The sequence below is a fragment of the Myotis davidii genome, unplaced genomic scaffold (genome assembly GCF_000327345.1).
Source record: "Myotis davidii unplaced genomic scaffold, ASM32734v1 scaffold902, whole genome shotgun sequence".
Lineage (NCBI taxonomy): Eukaryota > Metazoa > Chordata > Mammalia > Chiroptera > Vespertilionidae > Myotis > Myotis davidii.
The window spans coordinates 140,789-160,355 of record NW_006293951.1 but is presented as its reverse complement, the minus strand read 5'-3'; the positions used below and the strand labels follow the sequence as shown (position 1 = coordinate 160,355).

The window sequence follows — 19,567 nt, the reverse complement described above, 5'->3', positions numbered from 1 at the left end:
ATTCCCAGCAGCAATGCAGAAGGGTTCCTTTTTCTCCATATCCTCTCCAGCACTTGTGGTTTGTTGATTTGTTGATGATAGCCATTCTGACAGGTGTGAGATGGTACCTTATTGTTGTTTTGATTTGCATCTCTTGGATGATTAGTGACTTTGAGCATGTTTTCATATGTAAAGACAGTTACTTTTATTATCTCACTAGAGGCCTGGTGCACAGATTTGTGCACTGGTGGATCCCTCAGCCTGGCCTGCACCCTCTCACAATCTGGGACCCCTCTCCCCCAGGAGATGTCGAAGGCCCAGTGCACAGATTTGGCCCAATCCCTGGAGGCCAGGCCGAAGGACCCCACCGGTGCATGAATCTGTGTCTCTAGTATGCCTATAAGATCTTCAGTTAATCTCTCCCCCCCTTCCCTCTGAGATTTATCTGTCCATTCCATGTTTCCATACCTGTGTGTTTCCATGCCTGTGTGTCTGCCCCCTGGTGGTCAGTGCACATCATAGCTACTGGTTGAATGGTAGAATGGTTGAAAGGTCAAATGGTCACTTGGGCTTTTATGTATATAGATTTTACAGAAAAGGAAACGGTGGCTTGAAGACATTAAGTACCCTTTCCGAAGGTCACACAACTAGAAATTGAGCCTGTGTTGAACTTGGGTCCTTCTGACTTATGTTTTTAACTGCTGTGATGATGATCAAAGCTCAAAAGTATAGTCTCCATGTTAGAATCACGTGGGTTTCTTGTTAAAAAAGCAGTTTCCCAAGCCTTATCCCAAACCTACAGATATCGACTCTGAGCGGAGTCCAGCAAAATGCAGCAGTTCCTTTGTTTGAAAATTAGTAAACTGTACTACACTGCCTCTCTTCTCATTGAGGAAAAACACCTTCTACTACATAAATATATAGTGAAACCATTGGTGATAACATAGTCTGGAAGATAATTTCCATAAAAATATATTATTAATGAAACTGTAATAAGAATGCAGGGTATTAGATTGATCTGCTGATTGGAACTGGTGAAGGCTTTGAGCTTCATTGGCTTTGGAGGATCTTCATAACTTCAGATCTGAATTCCTCAATTTAATAATTTTGTGAAGGTATTTTTTTGAGTGGATGCTTTTTTTTGTGTGGGGAGTAGGCTTCTAAGTAACATGGCTGCTAGTTAGGGAAGTTAGGTCCTGTGTTATATTTGACAGTGTTACAATTCTTCTGATTATTTTCACTAAGCAACCTGACAGAAAATGCTTTAAATTCAAAACTTTTCACAAAGTAAATTCCAGTGATTATAAGTGTAAATCTTTCAGATTTTGACAGAGAAAGTAGAAGGCGGTCCAAAATATCCTAAAGGAATTATTTCACGTAGAAGTGTGGAAAAATTTCTTTCAAAGAAAAAGAGATTTCCAAAGAACTACACACAACAGTACTTCAAACTCCTAGAAAAATTTCAGATTGCCTTGCCAATAGGAGAAGAACATTTGCTGGTTCCAAGCAGGTAAACCAAAAACTTAACATTTAACTACCCTATAGAAACTCACCATCTATTGTATTGTTTTAATTGTCAGAATAACTTTGATCTATGATTAATGTACTAAGTATTATTTTTGCTTATTGTGTAAATGTTCTTCTGAAGTAAAACACTTTTAATGAAAACACTGCATTTGACATTTTAAAGACAGAGTGACTTATTTCATGTCTATAATTACTATTTGGTTTACAACTATTTAATAAAGGTAAATAGTGGAGATTTGTGTGTGTGTGTGTGTGTGTGTGTGTGTGTGTGTGTGTATCCTTACACAGTAATGAGAGAGTTCTATCAGACAAATTCTGGGGAGATAGTGATTTTTTATCAGAGTTTTAAAATAATTTGTGGCAGTGAATTTTGAGAGGAGAGGGGAAACACAATGGAGGGCTAATTTCTAGCCCAGTATTATAGAAATTTTTCTTACTGCTTTAGAAGCACCTCAAGAATGTTAGAAAGTAATATGACATTGAAAAGTACAAATTGCATTGATGGATGGATGGTGACTGATTCTAAAAATAGATTTTTTTTTGGACATGCAATCTTTTCAAGTTTTATATAATCCCTTGCTTGATACTTGTTTGTGCATAACCAATTATAACAATTTATTTATTAGTATAAATAAGAATACTGAAAAAATTCATGCTCTACTACATCTGAGCATGCATTGGAATTGATTAATAACCATTGAAATTTTAAAAATATATATTTTTTGATTTCAGAGAAGAAGGGAGAGGGAGAGAGAGAGATAGAAACATCAATGGTGAGAGAGAATCATTGATCTGTTGCTTTTTAACGCCCTACACTGGGGATCAAGCCCACAACCCGGGCATGTACCCTGATCAGGAATCGAACTGTGACCTTCAGGTTCATAGGTCGATGCTCAACCACTGAGCCGCAATAGCTGGGCCATTGGATTTTTAAAATAGGAAGAGTATGTAGTAAAAGAAAAACATTGCTTTGAATATTTATCTTCAATTCATCAATTTCAAGTTATAAAGCATTTTGGTCAACATGGTTGGGTGTTTTATGAAACTATGTAATGATGCGATGTCCTTTTCCCTTTAGTCTGTCTGACCACAGGCCTGTGATAGAGCTCCCCCATTGTGAGAACTCTGAAATTATCATTCGACTATATGAAATGCCTTATTTTCCAATGGGATTTTGGTCAAGATTAATCAATCGATTACTTGAAATTTCACCTTACATGCTTTCAGGTAGAGGTAAGTATTTAATGAAGACAATATGTAGAGAAGTTAGGGGGAAAATACATTAAAAATAACATGCAATTTTCACAGAGCTTACTCATTTTTTAAGGCACATGAAAATCAGAAAATAAGCTTATACAACTTCATATTGGCCAATATAAAGACATGTGGTCAAATAAGTGTAACAATTTGTCAAGAAGAAAATTCCACAGGTCCTCACGTGAAGCCCATTTGTTCATATGTTAGACACATTTAAAATATGTATGAATAGTTTGCTTTCTATGCCAAAGCAGATTAGAAGCAATATTTTTAAAAGGTGGATTACCAAGAATCACTGGTTTAAACATACACACACAGGCATTCTTACACACACACACACACACACACACACACAACAAAGAAAAACTAGGAATGAGCACTGCAAAGTCAGAGAGTTTTACTCAATGACTTGTAACATCCTGACCATTCAGACCATTCAGCATAGAGACTATAGTGGCTCCATCTGCTGCGTAATCCCTGAGGAGTTTAAGAGAGAGAGAAAAAAGAATAAACATGATGCCACTGTTACTATATTCTGAAATAATCATATCTTGCTTGCGATTAACCAGCATTTAGATAGTTACATTGCATTAAAACATTCAGAAAGTTTTGATTTGAGCATGACCACCAACTTCTTTTTAAAGAGAACTTATCTTTGATTCTCTTTCTTCATCTGTTACACATATTAAACTATTTAACACCATAAACCTGAAATGTATCTTAGGTGATCTACTGGACATTTTTTGTTGTTGTGTGTTTTTTTCCGTTGTTGTTGCAAAATTAAGGATAAAATATTTAGCATCATATTTAATACCTAAGATGAGGACTATCAATCATTATTTCAATACTTTTTTTCAAAGCAAATACATCTCTATTACCGTCAATTGGGGGGTGCAGTTTTTCCCCCACCTTTAATTTATGGGGTAGTTAATAATTAATGGGTATAACTGGGTCCATTTAAACTTCTTCCAGAACGAGCGCTTCGCCCAAACAGAATGTATTGGCGACAAGGCATCTATTTGAATTGGTCTCCTGAAGCTTACTGCCTGGTAGAATCTGAAGTCTTAGATAATCATCCAGAGAGTTTCCTAAAAATTACAGTTCCTTCTTGTAGAAAAGGTAAGGAAATTAATTCAAAACATTGAACTGTACCACCAAAGAAATCTAAACTTAAAAAAAAAAACTTTATAGCTTCTCTTTGTTAGCTTTGTGACAGAATAAAGTTCCAATAGGGTGGTGATGAGCTCTTCTTTGGATTATGTAGGCTGTATTATTTTGGGACAAGTTGTGGACCACATTGATTCTCTCATGGAAGAATGGTTTCCTGGGTTATTGGAGATTGATATTTGTGGTGAAGGAGAAACTTTGTTGAAGAAATGGGCATTATACAGTTTTAATGATGGCGAAGAACATGAAAAAATCTTACTTGATGACTTGATGAAGAAAGCAGAAGAAGGTATGTGTTGATGCAACTTACAGATGTTTTTAAGTGATGGCTCAATATTTGTAAAGTGAGTTTTGTTATAAATGTAGAGACTGTTCTTATCTATGGGCTATGTGTTAGAGTACATTACATTCAACTATAGTGAAAATTCAGGAAAATGGATTATATTTGTTACCCGTAAGAGCATGTATTCTAAATTGAGAGGAATGTTGGTTTTAGAGGATGAATATTGCTACATTGAGCAACATAACTTCATCTGTGAAATAGGAATACTAATCAAAACTACTTAATACAATTATTATAAAAATTAAAATAGATTATACATGGAAATAACTTAGCAACATGTCAGCCATGTAATAAATGCTCCACGAATGTGGCAAAAGATATATAATGTCCTAGTCAGATGTTGGATAGTCTAAGGCAGTTCTGAATTCTGCTTTCTAATGAGTGAACCTAGGAATGAGTTTTAAAATTCCAATAGATAGATATTAATTTAACCTTTAAAACTTTATCAAAATTTCTAGAAAAACTAGGAGTCATAAGAAAACCTAAAGGACTGATTAGAAATAATAGAAAACTTGTGAAAATCATAAACACAAATTTATATGCATTCTTTTATGTACTTCTCAGGAGACCTCCTAGTAAATCCAGATCAACCAAGGCTCACCCTTCCAATATCCCAGATTGCTCCTGACTTGATTTTGGCTGACCTGCCTAGAAATATTATGTTGAACAGTGAAAAATTGGAGTTTGAACAAGCTCCCGAATTTCTCTTAGGTAACTATTTTTGTTAGTTTGAGAATAAAATGTAGGATGCATTTTTCCTAGTAATCTATAAAATTTTCAAATATAATTGTATTATCATGGTTTTTTGGTGTTTTCATATATTTATCATAATGCTTTTTCCCCTTTTGGAATGATATATTTTAAATTAATATGTTTCGGATCTAGAATTTGCTTTGCACACAGTCTTGTAGATTAGGTTTGAGATGAGAATGAGACTAGCATGGAAGCAAATATATTTATAAAATATATCCTTGCACTTTCTTTAATTTCCAGGGTTTGGAAGGCAGATAAAGAGGATTTTGAATGAGTGATACAGCCATTTTTCAGTCTCAAAACAGACAAAGTGGATTACCAGCTAGCTTTGATGCAAGGCATGGGGCAAATAGCTATGATAATTTTTCAGTTTTGACTCCAGATTAACCACAAAAAGAGTTTTGTTTTTATCAGCTATGGAAGGTGGGATAAAAACTAGTTTGGAGAAAAGATAATGAATGTGCCTTTTGGTGGAATGTGAGATTTGGAGGAGCATGTCAGTGGAAATCTCCCAACACACATTTGTAAATAGAGTTCAGTGGGTAGCTTGTGAAATTGTGAAAATCCTGTCTGTAGGGATTGATTGAGTTAGGGAGTAGATGGGGTCCTTGAGTGGGGAGTGTGTAGATGGAAGACAGGAAGACTAGGGATAAGACCTTTAGGCCCATCTTAGTTTATGGGGCAGAAGAAAGAAGAGGAATCATTAAACGAGAACTTTATTCAATGAACCAAGGGGGTCCGATTTATCTTCAGGTATACAACAGGTATCATTGCACCAGACACAATTCAGTTTTTCTGCTTGGACAGATTAATTTATGTGTTTTGTACTTTCTTTTCAAAAGGTGATGGCAGTTTTGGATCAGTTTATCGAGCAACCTACGAAGGAGATGAAGTGGCTGTAAAGATATTTAATAAACATACATCACTTAGACTGTTAAGACAGGTAAGAAATCCAATAACATTACCAAATTCAACCATACACTGTTAATCTCCTGGAACTCTTGTATTGCACATGTTTGTGAAAATGCAAAATGATGACCATGTTTCCCCCCAAAGTTTATTTAGTTTAATTATGAAATCCCACATTGTCCTCTCTTCATGGAGGAAAAAAGTTTTGTGTTTATCTTGTTGAAAACAAAGAAAAGACAGTTTTCTGATAATTCTTGTTTTCAGGCTTCATAGTTATACTACATGTACAGAAGAAAAAGGGTACCTCTTCTGAGGTCTTGTATTTCAAAGGAATCAAAATTTATGCACAATAGCCCATTTAAAAACGTTTCTTGGCCTCAATTAAATCACATTTTCTTTTCTCAACAAGCACTTATATTCAGGATAATGCTGTGTGCTGATTGGCTTATGTGCCACTGAACCAATCACTATGTTAACAAAGGTGGTATTATTTAGAGTATCCCCACCTTTCCCCAAGGCTGGAGATGGGGTCAGTTCCCCCTAAAGTTGATGGGCTGCATGGGTGAAGGTTGGATACCCCAGCAAGAAGCAAGGTATTCTTAGAAAGAAAGAAGGGTGACTGGATGTTGACTGCGTAACCAGAGTGGTCACCCCAGTACCCTCTCTTGTTTTGAGTACTGGTGGGGATTTATTTCTTTTTTTCTGAGTTTTTCCTTGTGCCGAGTCAACTCAGCCAAGGGTTCGAAAGTCTGAGTGAGGGCGGTGAAGGATGCAGAAATGACAGACAAAGAGAATAAGCTGGGTCTAGGTGGATCTTCCTGTGCCTGGCTGAGGCCACAGAGAGAGATCCAGGGGCAAGCTGAGCCTTTATTTTATAGCCAGAGGTAAACAAGGTAGTGGTCACCATAGTTACAATGTTCTTGTGAGTTTCACTTGTTTTGGCAGCACTTGCTACATCTCCCTCAGCCCATTAGCTACCTAGGAAGGATCTAGGGAGTGTCATAAGGTCAAGCCTAATTATGCTAAGGGGGCTGTGCCCTCTAAGCTGGGACTTGTTTGTGGCTTTGCCAATAGTTCAGTCCAAGGCTTAAAACCCTATAGCTATGCCCTACATTTCCTGACAGTAGGAATGAGGGAGGGAGACAGGGTGAGAAGAGAGATAAAATCCAATCTGCCATCTTATACCAGAAATCAATGATATTTTTGAATTTGTTCATTTTTTCTTTTGCCCTTGCTTCATTAAAAAAAAATATTTTGTGCCTGAATCTGAATCTAAATAACTTAGAAAAGGCACAGTTACAATATATTAGTTACTCTGAATAATAAAAATAATTTTGTGTCTGTGCAAAATACTCTGGAGTAATTTTAATTATTAGTACTAGAAGTCACACTATACCTCTAAAGCAGCGGTTCTCAACCTGTGGGTTGCGACCCCTTTGGCAGTCGAACGACCCTTTCACAGGGGTCGCCTAAGACCATCCTGCATATCAGATATTTACATTACGATTCATAATAGTAGCAACATTGCAGTTATGAAGTAACAACGAACATAATTTTATGGTTGGGTCACAACATGAGGAACTGTATTTAAAGGGCCAGAAGGTTGAGAACCACTGCTAAAGAATAGCTAATAAACAACTTGTTATATAAGTTGATTTTTCAGCCTAAGTCATTAGTCTTCAATGTATGTTTCAAATTTTCAGTAATGTGCTCAGGGAACTCTTTGAAAACCAGAACACTAAAAATGTATACAGGACTGACTAGTGCATGGACAGCTAGGTGAACCAAGGAAACAGTAGAAGGAATAGAAACCCCAAGAAACTAGAAATAGCAATCAGAAGGATATATACACCCTTATGTTCATAGCAGCACAATTTACCATAGCTAAGATTTGGAAACAGCCTAAGTGCCCATCAGCAGATGAATGGATTAAAAAACAAACAGTGGTGCATCTATACCACACTGCTGTAAAAAGGAAGGAAGTCCTACCATTTGCAACAGCATGGATGGAGCTGGAGAGAATTATGCTAAGCGAAGTAAGTCAGTCAGAGAAAGATAAATATCATATGATCTCACTTATTTGTGGATTATAATGAACAACATAAACCGATGAACAAAAACAGATCCAGGGACAGAGAAGCATTGGTCAGATGCTCAAACCTCAGAGGGAAGGTAGGGGAGGGGGGTGTTAAGGGGCAGAGATCAACCAAAGGGCTTGTATGCATGCATATAAGCCTAACCAATGGACACAGACAACAGGGGGTGAGGGCATGAGTCGGAGGGGGGCGCAAAAGGGGGATAAGCACACATATGTAATACCTTAATCAATAAAGAAAGAAGGAAAGAAGAGAAAGAAACAGTAGAGTGTGAGTAATATGCTTCTTCTTAAAAAAATCAATAAAAACATATTCTCCGGTGAGGATTAGAAATAAACAAAATCAATATTTCAATAAATCAAATTTAAAAAAAGAAAGAAAAGAAAATGAAAACATTTTAGTGTTTGGTGCTACCTTCTGAGGGTCGTTCTGCCCGTGGTCAGGAGTTGCGGCTGATCGATTGCATTCTTTTGCTCTTTTCTAGAGCTGCTTTTCTAGAATAGAAAATTTGGACTAGGCTTCTGCCTGTGAAAGAAAATAGAGCTAACTTGACTTGTTTTCATCAGTTTTCACCAACTCAGCTAATCAGACATAGGAGAAAAAAGATTTTAATCTTCTAAGATTTTGTCTGAAGCCTTTGTCTTTGGCAAAGCCCCTCTCAGGGCATTCAGCCTTCTCATTCAGCTGGCAGATTGCTCCACACTTCGGTTTCCTGATAGATGCAGTTGGCACCAATACGTCCCATCTTTGAAGCTGGGTCTTAACAAGCAGAGCTTCTGCAGAAGTCACAGCTGAAAACATGAATCCATTTAAAATCAGCTAAGCTATACATTTCATTGAAATTACAGTTTCAGAGTAAAGTGAAATAGGCAGAATGAAGCATGTGGAATTAAAAAAGCAGCAATATCCTAAAGGAGATGATGAAGTTTCGCACTATGTGGTCCAGAAAAAAAAAATGGTATCAGAACAGAGACCTCTCCGTTCAAGCTAAAATGGCATCTCTGACTTCTTGGATTGGAAAGAGGTTGTTGCAGGTGGGGACTGCTTTAGTAAGGGCGACCTGAGACGGGTCACTCTGAGGAAGGGAGAGTATTTGAGCTAAGATCTGAATGGCAAGAAGCCTTCAGCTCTGTGAAGGGGGAAGGGATTTCTAGGAAGAGAGATCAGCAAAGGCAGAGAACCTATGGCTGTAAGGAAGGAGCTGGGTGGGTGTCAGGGATCGAATGAACACCAGCATGGAGATGGGGTCTGAGAGGTGGGCCTGTGGGTGTCAGGGATCGAATGAACACCAGCATGGCAGAAGGGTGGTGAATGAAAAGAAGAGAGAAAGGAGATGGGGTCTGAGAGGTGGGCCGGGGTGAGATCAGGCCAGGCCATGAAGGTTGTATAAGTACATAGGATTTTTTTTTAATGTCCATGAATAAACCTGGTAATACATTACATTTTTAAAAGATATTTTATTGCTTTTTAGGAAGGGAGAGGGATAGAGAGAAATAACCATCCCTGAGAGAGAAACATCATTGATGGGCTGCCTCCTGCATGCCCCTCCTGGGGATCAAGTCCACAACTTGGGCATGCGGCTCTGACAGGTTGGAACCCATGACTTTTGGCTCCTGGGTCGATGCCCAACCTCTAAGCCATGCATGCCGGGCAGTACATGGAGTTTTAATCTAAAAGTATGAGAAGTCATCAGGGAGTGTTCAGGAGAGAGTGATGCCATCTACACCTGTGGAGTTTTGAGGAGAGGGCCAAAGCCTAGATTTCTGTGGCCTTAGACATTAAACTTTTCTCATCAAATCAGAGATTGACAGGCAGATAGATTCCTTACAAGGCAGTTACAGTGGATTAGTGGTGGCTACTCAGAATCCGGCACTGAGAAGGTTAACATGACCTGTTAGCATGACCACAGGTGTGTCCTGTCCCTGAATTAAGTGTTCTGATGAATGCAGAGCAGAAAGAAAAATAGAACTTAAAATGTTAATTCATACTATAGTTTCAAAAACCAGCTGTTCATTCCAAAAAATGTGGGAAACGTAAAAAATCTCACAGAAGAAACAGTTTCCTATCATTGAATCACCCAGCGAAAACCATCACAGGGTGTGGACGCACTTAAGGCAGGAGACGCTTGGGTCAGAGCGGGTGTCCTGTTCCTCTGAAATGATTGGCTTTTGCAGGAGCTGGTGGTGCTTTGCCACCACCGCCACCCCAGCTTGGTCTTTTTGCTGGCGGCTGGGATTCGTCCCCGGATGCTGGTGATGGAGCTGGCCCCCAAGGGCTCCCTGGACCGCCTGCTGCAGCAGGACACAGCCAGCCTCACGCGGACTCTGCAGCATAGGATCGCGCTCCATGTGGCTGACGGCTTGAGGTATTTACTCCTGTGGTTTTCTCTTCACTGTATGACGCGTGTTAGCCCACACTTCCTCCCAAGGCTCTGAGAATAGCACTTCCCACTAACAATGTGTCCTAGTAACATTAAAAAAAAAATGGGGGATGAAAAACGACCATTTCCCCGATTGAATTTTAAAATCAGATAAACCAAGAGAACAAAGACCATGGGGAGCCTCCTAGCTAGTGGTAGGGAGTAGGAACCCAGGAGTCCTGCTCCAGAGCCCATGATCTTGTACTGACTGACCTGCTTCCTCTAAAAAGCTACAGGCGAGCATTCCAAGTATCAAGGAAAGTGTCAGGGATCATGGATGAATCCAATATGCAAAGATGAGCCCATCTTTCTGAAAAGGACTAGAGTGACCTGGGTTGTTCTGGATCGTAATGTGTCTCCGAGGCACACCTACCCTGCAGTCAGAGGTAGACGGCCTCGGAGAGGCAGCTCAGCAGTGGAGAGGCTGTGGTCTTTGGAGTCAAAAGGAGTGGGATAGCCTGGCGAGTGTGGCTTAGTGGTTGAGCGTCAATCCATGAACCAGAGGGTCACAGTTTGATTCCACTTCAAGGCACATGCCTGGTTGCAGGCTCGATCCCAGTGCGGCACATGCCTGGGTTGCAGGCTCGATCCCAGTGCAGTAGGGTGCCAATCAATGATTCTCTCTCATCATTGATGTTTCTATCTCTCTCCCATTCCTTTCTTCTCTCTGAAATCAATAAGAACATATAAGGAAAAAAGGGACTAGGATAAATCACTGCTCACACACTTTGTATCTGTGATTTTATTTTATTTTTAATGTATTTTTATTGATTATTGTTTTCAACCCTCTCCTACCTCACTTTCTGGTCACTGTGCTCAGCCCTCACCTCCCTGAGGTGTCTTGAATATACCAGCTCATCTCTCCACCAGGAATCTCTGACTCCAGATATCCTATTGGCTCGCTTCTCATTTCATTCAGTTCTCTTCTCAGACAAAATTCCCTGAATCCTGTGTCTCTTTAGTCCCTATACCACTCATTTCAGACTGGTATTCTTTGTTTTTATTTTTTCTTAAATTGTTTATTGTCTGTCTTTGCCACTAGAGTCTAAGTGTCACAATAGCAGGAACTTTGCATCTCATTCATGGTTGCATCCCCAGCACCTAGAGCAGTGGGGCCTCAGTAAATATGTGTTGGCCTTGGATGGAGAGGGAGGAAGGAGGGAGGGAGGGAGGGATGAAAACAGTGCCTCCCCATAGTTGCCACACCGTGGATACAAACCTCCTTCCCTTCTGAAATAGTGTGTCTCTTCCTTTTGGGCCATATCCAGACATGTAAATGAATGGGCACTGAGGAAAACAAATAAACACAGCTCACAAACACACCAAACCAAACCAACCAAGAGGATGTAACTCTTAGTAACATATAGGGAATATAATAAGTGCGTAAAATAAGTAGATTTCTCTTTCTGAAAGAGTCCAGAAACCACTGTAAAACAACAGAATCAGTAAATGAAACAGGAATGCAGATTTGGGTTTGGGTTGCTATACCTACTTTTGAACACCAGGGGGAACCTTGTGTTAAATTAATCCAGATAAAGTTCAAGGAGGCAAGAGTTTATTTGATTTCAGTAGCTATCAATCTTCCACCAGCACTAAGTAAAACTCAGCATTAAAGTTTGTCTTCCCAAATACAGGGTGTCCCCCAAAATGCATATATTATACACTTTAAATAATTATAAAGACAGTGTCTATTAAGACATTTCATTTTCATTTAACAACCATCAGCTGTTAAAGTGTGTATGTATTTTTGGGACACCCTGTATATTTTAGTATAGAGTCTAACTACAGAGGTAGAAAGAGGCGACGAAACCACACTCCTTTGGAGTCCTTAAATGGTAGAGCTGTTTTGAGTGACATACAAGAACTTCTTTACATTACATATTTTTTGTTCCACAGTTTTGTCTTCAACTATTAACTTACATCTTTAATTCAGTCTGCTCCTTTGAGCTCTTCGTCATAATTCTCCATTACCAGTGAAGACTTCCCATAAATACCCATGTTTCAGGACATTCAAAATTGAATTTACTTTCTCTGTCTGCTCCTTTGAGCTCTTCGTCATAATTCTCAATTACCAATGAAGACTTGCCATAAAAACCCATGTTTCAGGGCATTCAAAATTGAATTTACTTAAACAATTGGTATCTGCCATTAGTTCCGTGAGATTTTGTGTCCTAAAGCAGATGTTTAGCATACCTTGATTGCATTTTTCATTCATGGCAAGTTTTTAGGATCTAAAAACACATCTTTGGGAAAAGGGAGCCTTTTGTTTTTGTTCATGGTGGGACCTAGTGCTTGTTTGAAACTACGGCCCGTGCCATGGGCAAACTACGGCCCATTTGAAATGAATAAAATGAATAAAACTATTGAGAAAAAAGACCGTACCCTTTTAGGTAATGATGTTTACTTTGAATTTATATTAGTTCACACAAACACTCCATCCATGCTTTTGTTCGGGCCCTCCGGTCCAGTTTAAGAACCCATTGTGGCCCTCGAGTCAAAAAGTTTGCCCACCCCTGGTCTAGTGCCTCCAGGAAATTATCAGAATATTTCTTCTAAAATAAAAACCTAATCACGCCTGAAATTTCCTGGTTGTTCCAGGCTATCTATGAAGTACATCCAAATTCCTTGATGTAGCATCAAAACTCTTTCTGTATGCCCTGTGCCTGCCTCACTGGCCTCCTGCCATGCTGCCCTGACTCTGCATTCTAGCCATGCTGAAGGTCTCGACATTTCATGGACATCCATGTCTATCTTTGCATTTGCCATTCCTCTTTTTCCACTAAGTTGTCTGCCCAGAGGACTCATTTTCCTCTAGAATTCGCACACACACCATCTCCGCAATGAAGCTCAACAGCACCGTGAATGGTTGGCTTCTGTAACATGTTTCTGGAGTCCACTCCATGCAAGACTTGGTGTTGGGTGCTGAAGAAGGAAAAGTAGAAATTATATTGCTCTTAGCAATTAAAAAATTGACAGTGTAATGGAAGAGTCTGCTTTGCTATCTTATCTCTGTGCTTTTGTCCCTCTGGCTTCCCTAGCATTGCACTCACTACATTTCTGCAACCTTGTTAGAGTCCCCATTTCTCCTTATAGATCAGTGGTTCTCAACCTTCCTAATGCCGTGACCCTTATACAGTTCCTCATGTTGTGGTGACCCCCAACCATAAAATTATTTTTGTTGCTACTTCATAACTGTAATTTTGCTACTGTTATGAATCGTAATGTAAATATCTGATATGCAGGGTGTATTTTCATTGTTATAAATTGAACATAATTAAAGCATAGTGATTGATCACAAAAACAATATGTAATTATATATGTATTTTCCGATGATCTTAGGTGACCTCTGTGAAAGGGCCGTTTGACCCCCAAAGGGGTCGCGACCCACAGGTTGAGAACCGCTGTTCTAGATAGTGACCTCTCAGGATACACTGGCAGTAGTCATGATTAATGAAGGACTGTGTTTAGACTAATTTTTAAAATAAAAAAAATTGTTAATGCTTATTGTCACAATGCATAAATTGTGGCTGAAATATATTTAGGAAGGCAAGATCTGCACTTGTTAAGATTTCAAAAGTTATTTTGCTAGCCTATTAAAAGTTATTAAAACTGTACTTTTAAAGATTAAATTCTATAATTGAACATTTTAACTAACCCAGATTATCTTTCCCTCCCACTGACATTATTCCAAATTAAGTTTAACTACTTTTTTAACCTCTGTGAAGAATTCTGAGAGTCTGTATTCTATAAATATTCTGTAAGAGGCATGCATTATGAAGGATTTGGCTGTTCTTCAATTATGCATTACTTGGCTTTAACTTTTTTCTTCTTAATCTCCCAGCTTTCTCTTCAGCAGGGCAAGGGTGACTAATGGCCTTTTAGTAAGCCCTTAGTAAATTTTTCTTTCATGTCTATTCCTTATTGTTAAGGTCAATTTCATTAGTACATTTATCTTATTTTTCAGCCAAAAAATACGTATAGCGAAATGAATAGGCCTAATGTCAACTGTCCTAACTACATCCGGGAAGGGAATCTTCTACTGCATTAGTTGATGTAATTAAATGATGCATACAACTGGGCCATCATGCAATGGAAATTTCAGGGTATTGCTTCCTTTCTGCTCCTCCTAGTCCTCTGCCAGTGATTGGTACTAGATAATGGAGTAAACATTTGCTAATCTAATGTGATCCCAAACCAAAAAACCACAAACAAACAAAGGGTTTATATTTATCTCTATTAAGAACTGTGAAAAATTGTTCTTACAATGTCGGTCATGATAAACTTGGAAGATTACATGGAGATTTATGGCATATTTGACAGCATAGAAGAGAGAAGACAGAGGTGGAGAAAGTGTGGATTTTGTGAATGTATAATGAGAGGCAATAATTGACTTACTGTAGTAGCTGGAGCACAGTAGTAGCCCCCAGGCCATGTTTCCAGAATAGACAAGATGTGGTTGAGATTAAAGCTTTATTTTAGTGTTTTTACAAATAATGCTGCAATGAACAGAGGAGTACATATATTCTTTCAAATTAGTGTTTGGGTTTCTTCATGTAAATTCCCAGAAATGGAATTGCTGGGCCCTAAGGCAATTCCATTTTTAATTTTTTGAGCTAAATCTATAATGCTTTCCACAGTGGCTGCAGTGATGGAAAAAATAAAATAAAATAAAAACAACAAAAACATTTTATTTTCTTTTTTATATTAACTAGTTTTATTAACTTTATTATCAGTATCCAACTCTAGTTGCTTATGGATCAGTCTAAAAGGAAAGATTTAAACATCACCCAGTATTACTTTTCCCAAGAAAATGTTTTATTTATTCCAAGTCTTACCCAAAATGTTATTTGTCAACCTTAATTTATAATGGAATTGGGTTTAAAGTAAGTTAGGTCAAAAGAATACAAATTGAAAGCTAGAAAAGTGTTTTTATTTTGATTGTTACTATTGAAAAGCAGAAAATATTTTCCAAAGATTGGGTAGCATTTTAGTCAGTAAAAATAAATATCAAAAGAGAAATAGAACAAAGAGAATGTAAAAATATGAATGATAAACTTCTATATGGTTTTAAGAAAAGCAAAACTATTAAGTAAATGGGGGTTACAACACTATCCTATCAACTCGTATTAAACATATTTACATTTTAAACTAGTAAAAATACTCATGTGATCATTGAAGGAATTGAGAATTCCTTTTAAGTAATTCTTAAGGTATATGAAAGAAAAGTCTCAAAAACTGGTCATTTGTTTCAAGTGGTTGTGGCTTAAGTATAAATCACTGATCAGGATTGACCTGGTTTGATGTTATTGTGTGTGTTTCTATTTTTAAGGAATAAGTTTGCTTTATAGTATTGGGCTTCCTTCTACAATATCTTTTAACTTTGAGGGTCAAACAGCACAGAATTTTTAATGCTTTGCATAGTGGATATACGTACTTAAGAAAATCCTGACAAAACTTATAATAATTAATAAGATGACCCGTGCCTTCCTGTGGCAGATACCTCCACTCGGCCATGATTATATACCGGGATCTGAAGCCCCACAATGTACTGCTCTTCACCCTGTATCCCAATGCCGCCATCATTGCCAAGATCGCTGACTACGGGATTGCTCAGTACTGCTGCAGGATGGGCATCAAAACCTCGGAGGGCACACCAGGTAGGGGATACAGTTTCCTTGACAATTCCCTCAAGATGGCAACAGTGTCTTCAGTTGTGAGGTCAGGGGCATGAAGAGAACCCTGAAGCCTATCACAGTGTGTGTAGACACTAGCTGACTGTGTGAAGAACTGTGACCAGTACATTGTAATTTTTTTAAAAAAATATATTTTATTGATTATTTTACAGAGAGGAAGGGAGAGGGATAGAGAGTTAGAAACATCGATGAGAGAGAAAGAGACATCGGTCAGCTGACTCCTGCACACCCCCCATTGGGGATGTGCCTGCAACCAAGGGACATGCCCTTGACCGGAATTGAACCTGGGACCCTTCAGTCCGCAGGCTGACGCTCTATCCACTGAGCCGAGCCAAACCTGTCAGGGCTAGTACATTGTAATTTTGATCGTTGTATTCTGTAGGGTAAAAAAAAAATCAAAAAAAAAATCAACTGATGTAATTTTCCAGGGGAAAGAAAACAAAACAAAAAGAGAGAATATTTTTTGTCAAGTTATATTTTAAAAGTTGGATTTTTACAATACTTACATATTCCAGAGATGTTTGTAAAAAGGAACAGCAAAAGTTTTAACCTGGGCAATGTTGACCCCAACCTAAACATGAAGCAAGCCAAGTTCAGGTTCACAAACCCTTTTTCATAACTCTGAAACAGTTCAGGTACTGGCAGGGACCACAGTGCAGTATGTCCACATTTTTAAAGATAAATATGAGATGGATTCTTTCAACTTGAAGTAACTTGGAGACCTTTAACCTTAACTCAGACAAATGGATATACTATATCCTGTTGGGGGTGACAGTTCTGGGTCCTGTGATAATTGTACTGTTGACTGAGATCATTGCTGACTGATGGCTTCAACTCATCCATAGAAATGCAACAGTCTTTGGGTAAATAAAAATGTTAGTCTCTAGTTATTCACTATCATCTGATAGAAATTATGTAACGTGTTCTACTTACACTTCTCTGAAAGTGAAAAAAAAAGATATAAAATAAGACATAGCTTATAAATCGCTCATAATTTTGATCTATGACTGTTTTCTTTATATACTCATTGCATTTGTTAAGTCAGGCTTATCTGAAAAATTATTTCTTTAAAAATAGTTTTTAGACAATGAATCCTATTTTCCCAATTATTTCAACATTATTATTATGATAATTCTCTGAGGGAAAATGATCCTTATTTATTTTTATTTATTTATTTGTTCATGCATTTGGCAATAATTTATTGACAGTTTACCAAATACCAAACTGGTGCTATCACTTAATAGCTGTTTGGGGTTCATCAAGATTCACTCTCTGGGGCTCAGTTCTCATTGCTGTAAATTGTGGTGAGGGAAATAATGTCTATCTCATGGGGTCGTTGAGGGTAAAAAGGAAATAATACATAGAACAAGGCTTGGCCTATTGCAGTTGCCCCAAGTATGTTCACAATTACTCTAGTGGTGAATTTTGGAATGTGCATGAATAAGTGTAAATTTTGCCATCCAGAAGCATACATTCTGCCAGGAGAAATAAGGCTGGAAGCAAATAATCATAAAGCATGTGTCAGTGTCAGTAGGAAATCTAGTTCAAAGTCTGGTGATAGCCCCAAGGAGCGAGTGATTCCCTGAGCTGTAGGTCATCAGGACATCCTTCTAGGGAAGGTGATTCTGGGTTTATATCTTAAAAATAAGCTTGAAGGCTTGGAAAAAAGGAAAAACTAAAGGAGTGGGAGGAGACATTCCAGGCAAAAGGAACTAAGGAATAAAATACCTTATTGAGATACCTTCAGGAAATTTGGTATGAGTTAAGTGATAGGTGGAAGATGAAGGGTTATTTAGTTAAGTGTTTTTCAATTTCGGCTCTATATTGGATAACATGTAGAGCTTTAGTAAATGTATTCACTGGGTGGTACCCTTCAGAGTTCTACTCTAGTAGGTGTGGAGCAGGGGTTCTCAATCTGGCCACACGATAGAAGTTCCTGAGAGGGACTTTATTTGTTTTAGACATAGTTTCATTTTTATTTTTCTATTGGGTAGAGGGAGCAGAGTCACACATTCTCAAAATAATGAAGGCAGAATTTTAGCCAAGTTAATGTCACTTGAAGTCTAGAAATCGCCCTCCTGCCCGTTTCTGTGTTTAAAACACTTCCCTGGAAGGAGAAAAATAATAAGAGATTTATTTTCCTATTAAGTTTCATTTCTTTAATTTTGAAACATTACTTAATAATTCCGTACAGAATGCTTACTGTTATTATTCTTCAAGATTGACCTTGGGGTGAAATGTCCTGGGACAGGACTGTTAATTGCTTGATCAAGGTGTTTCCTTATAGAGTTGACATGGCCTAGTTTAGAACTCATCTCCCAGACACTTCATTAGCATATATGCCTAATTATAGGTCTCCTTAGGTATATGAGCTCTGGTTTGGGCATATTTATTAATATATCTGTTTATTTTCAGGCTTTCGTGCACCTGAAGTTGCTAGAGGAAATGTAATTTATAACCAACAGGCTGATGTTTATTCATTTGGTTTACTACTGTATGACATTTTGACAACTGGAGGTAGAATAGCAGAGGGTTTGAAGTTTCCAAATGAGTTTGATGAATTGGCAATACAAGGCAAATTACCAGGTAAGTTTTATTTATCTTCAGTGGATTAAAAAATATCCTTTAATAAAGCTATTTAATTGTAGTTGTGTACCTAATTCATTTCACAGAGGATAATTGCTTAGTGCATGAATATTCTTACATCTGTGATACAAATAAAAATCACATGAATACAGTAGCAGTTTTAGGCTTTTTAATTTATTTTTAAAATATTTTTATTAATTTTAGAGAGAGGAAAGGAGAGGGAGAGATAGAAACATCAGCGATGAGAGAGAATCACTGCTCTGCTGTCTCCTGCATGTCCCTTACCTGGGATTGAACCCGCAACCCTGGCACATGTTCTGACCAGGAATAGAACCATGACCTCCTGGTTCATGGGTAGATGCTCAACCACTGAGCAACACTGTCTGGGCTAGGCTTTTTTATAAATCCCAAGTCAATATTGCTTTATTTGGTGTATATTTAGAAGAATGCTCAGAATAGGATCATGCTGTTAAAACTTCAGGTGTTAGAAACTAAGATGGCGGCATAGATAAACACCGGGAAATTGCTGCCTCCCACAACAATTGAATAATACATCAAAAACACAAAACGGGCATCATCCAGAACTACAGGAAGCCTGGCTGACTGTAAATTCTACAATTAGAAGGAAAGAAAAGCACACTGAGAGCCAGAGGAGCTGCGGAAATAAAGCGCAGAGGTACGGGGCTCGCTCGCGTGCAGAAAGGGTCTGGCACCTGAGGACGCAGCTGTCTTTTTGAATCCGGAGGGAGTCACAAGCTCCTGACTGCTCTGATCTCCGATTCCGGGAAGTCCCTGGGGACCCAGGACTCATACGGGGAGAAACTGGAGTGTCTGGCAG

General features: G+C 38.3%; 1 protein-coding gene across 1 annotated transcript in view; it reads left to right on the top strand.

Annotated features, from left to right (window-relative positions):
* LRRK2 (leucine-rich repeat kinase 2) overlaps positions 1–19,567 on the top strand; it is a 122,851-nt gene that overhangs the window by 86,140 nt on the left and 17,144 nt on the right. The window contains exons 33-41 of the mRNA XM_015566622.1: positions 1,302–1,489; positions 2,585–2,739; positions 3,736–3,882; positions 4,028–4,219; positions 4,838–4,984; positions 5,869–5,969; positions 10,206–10,396; positions 15,947–16,107; positions 18,559–18,729. Of these exons, the coding sequence (XP_015422108.1) occupies positions 1,302–1,489; positions 2,585–2,739; positions 3,736–3,882; positions 4,028–4,219; positions 4,838–4,984; positions 5,869–5,969; positions 10,206–10,396; positions 15,947–16,107; positions 18,559–18,729 (1,453 nt within the window). The remainder of the gene's footprint in view (positions 1–1,301; positions 1,490–2,584; positions 2,740–3,735; positions 3,883–4,027; positions 4,220–4,837; positions 4,985–5,868; positions 5,970–10,205; positions 10,397–15,946; positions 16,108–18,558; positions 18,730–19,567) is intronic.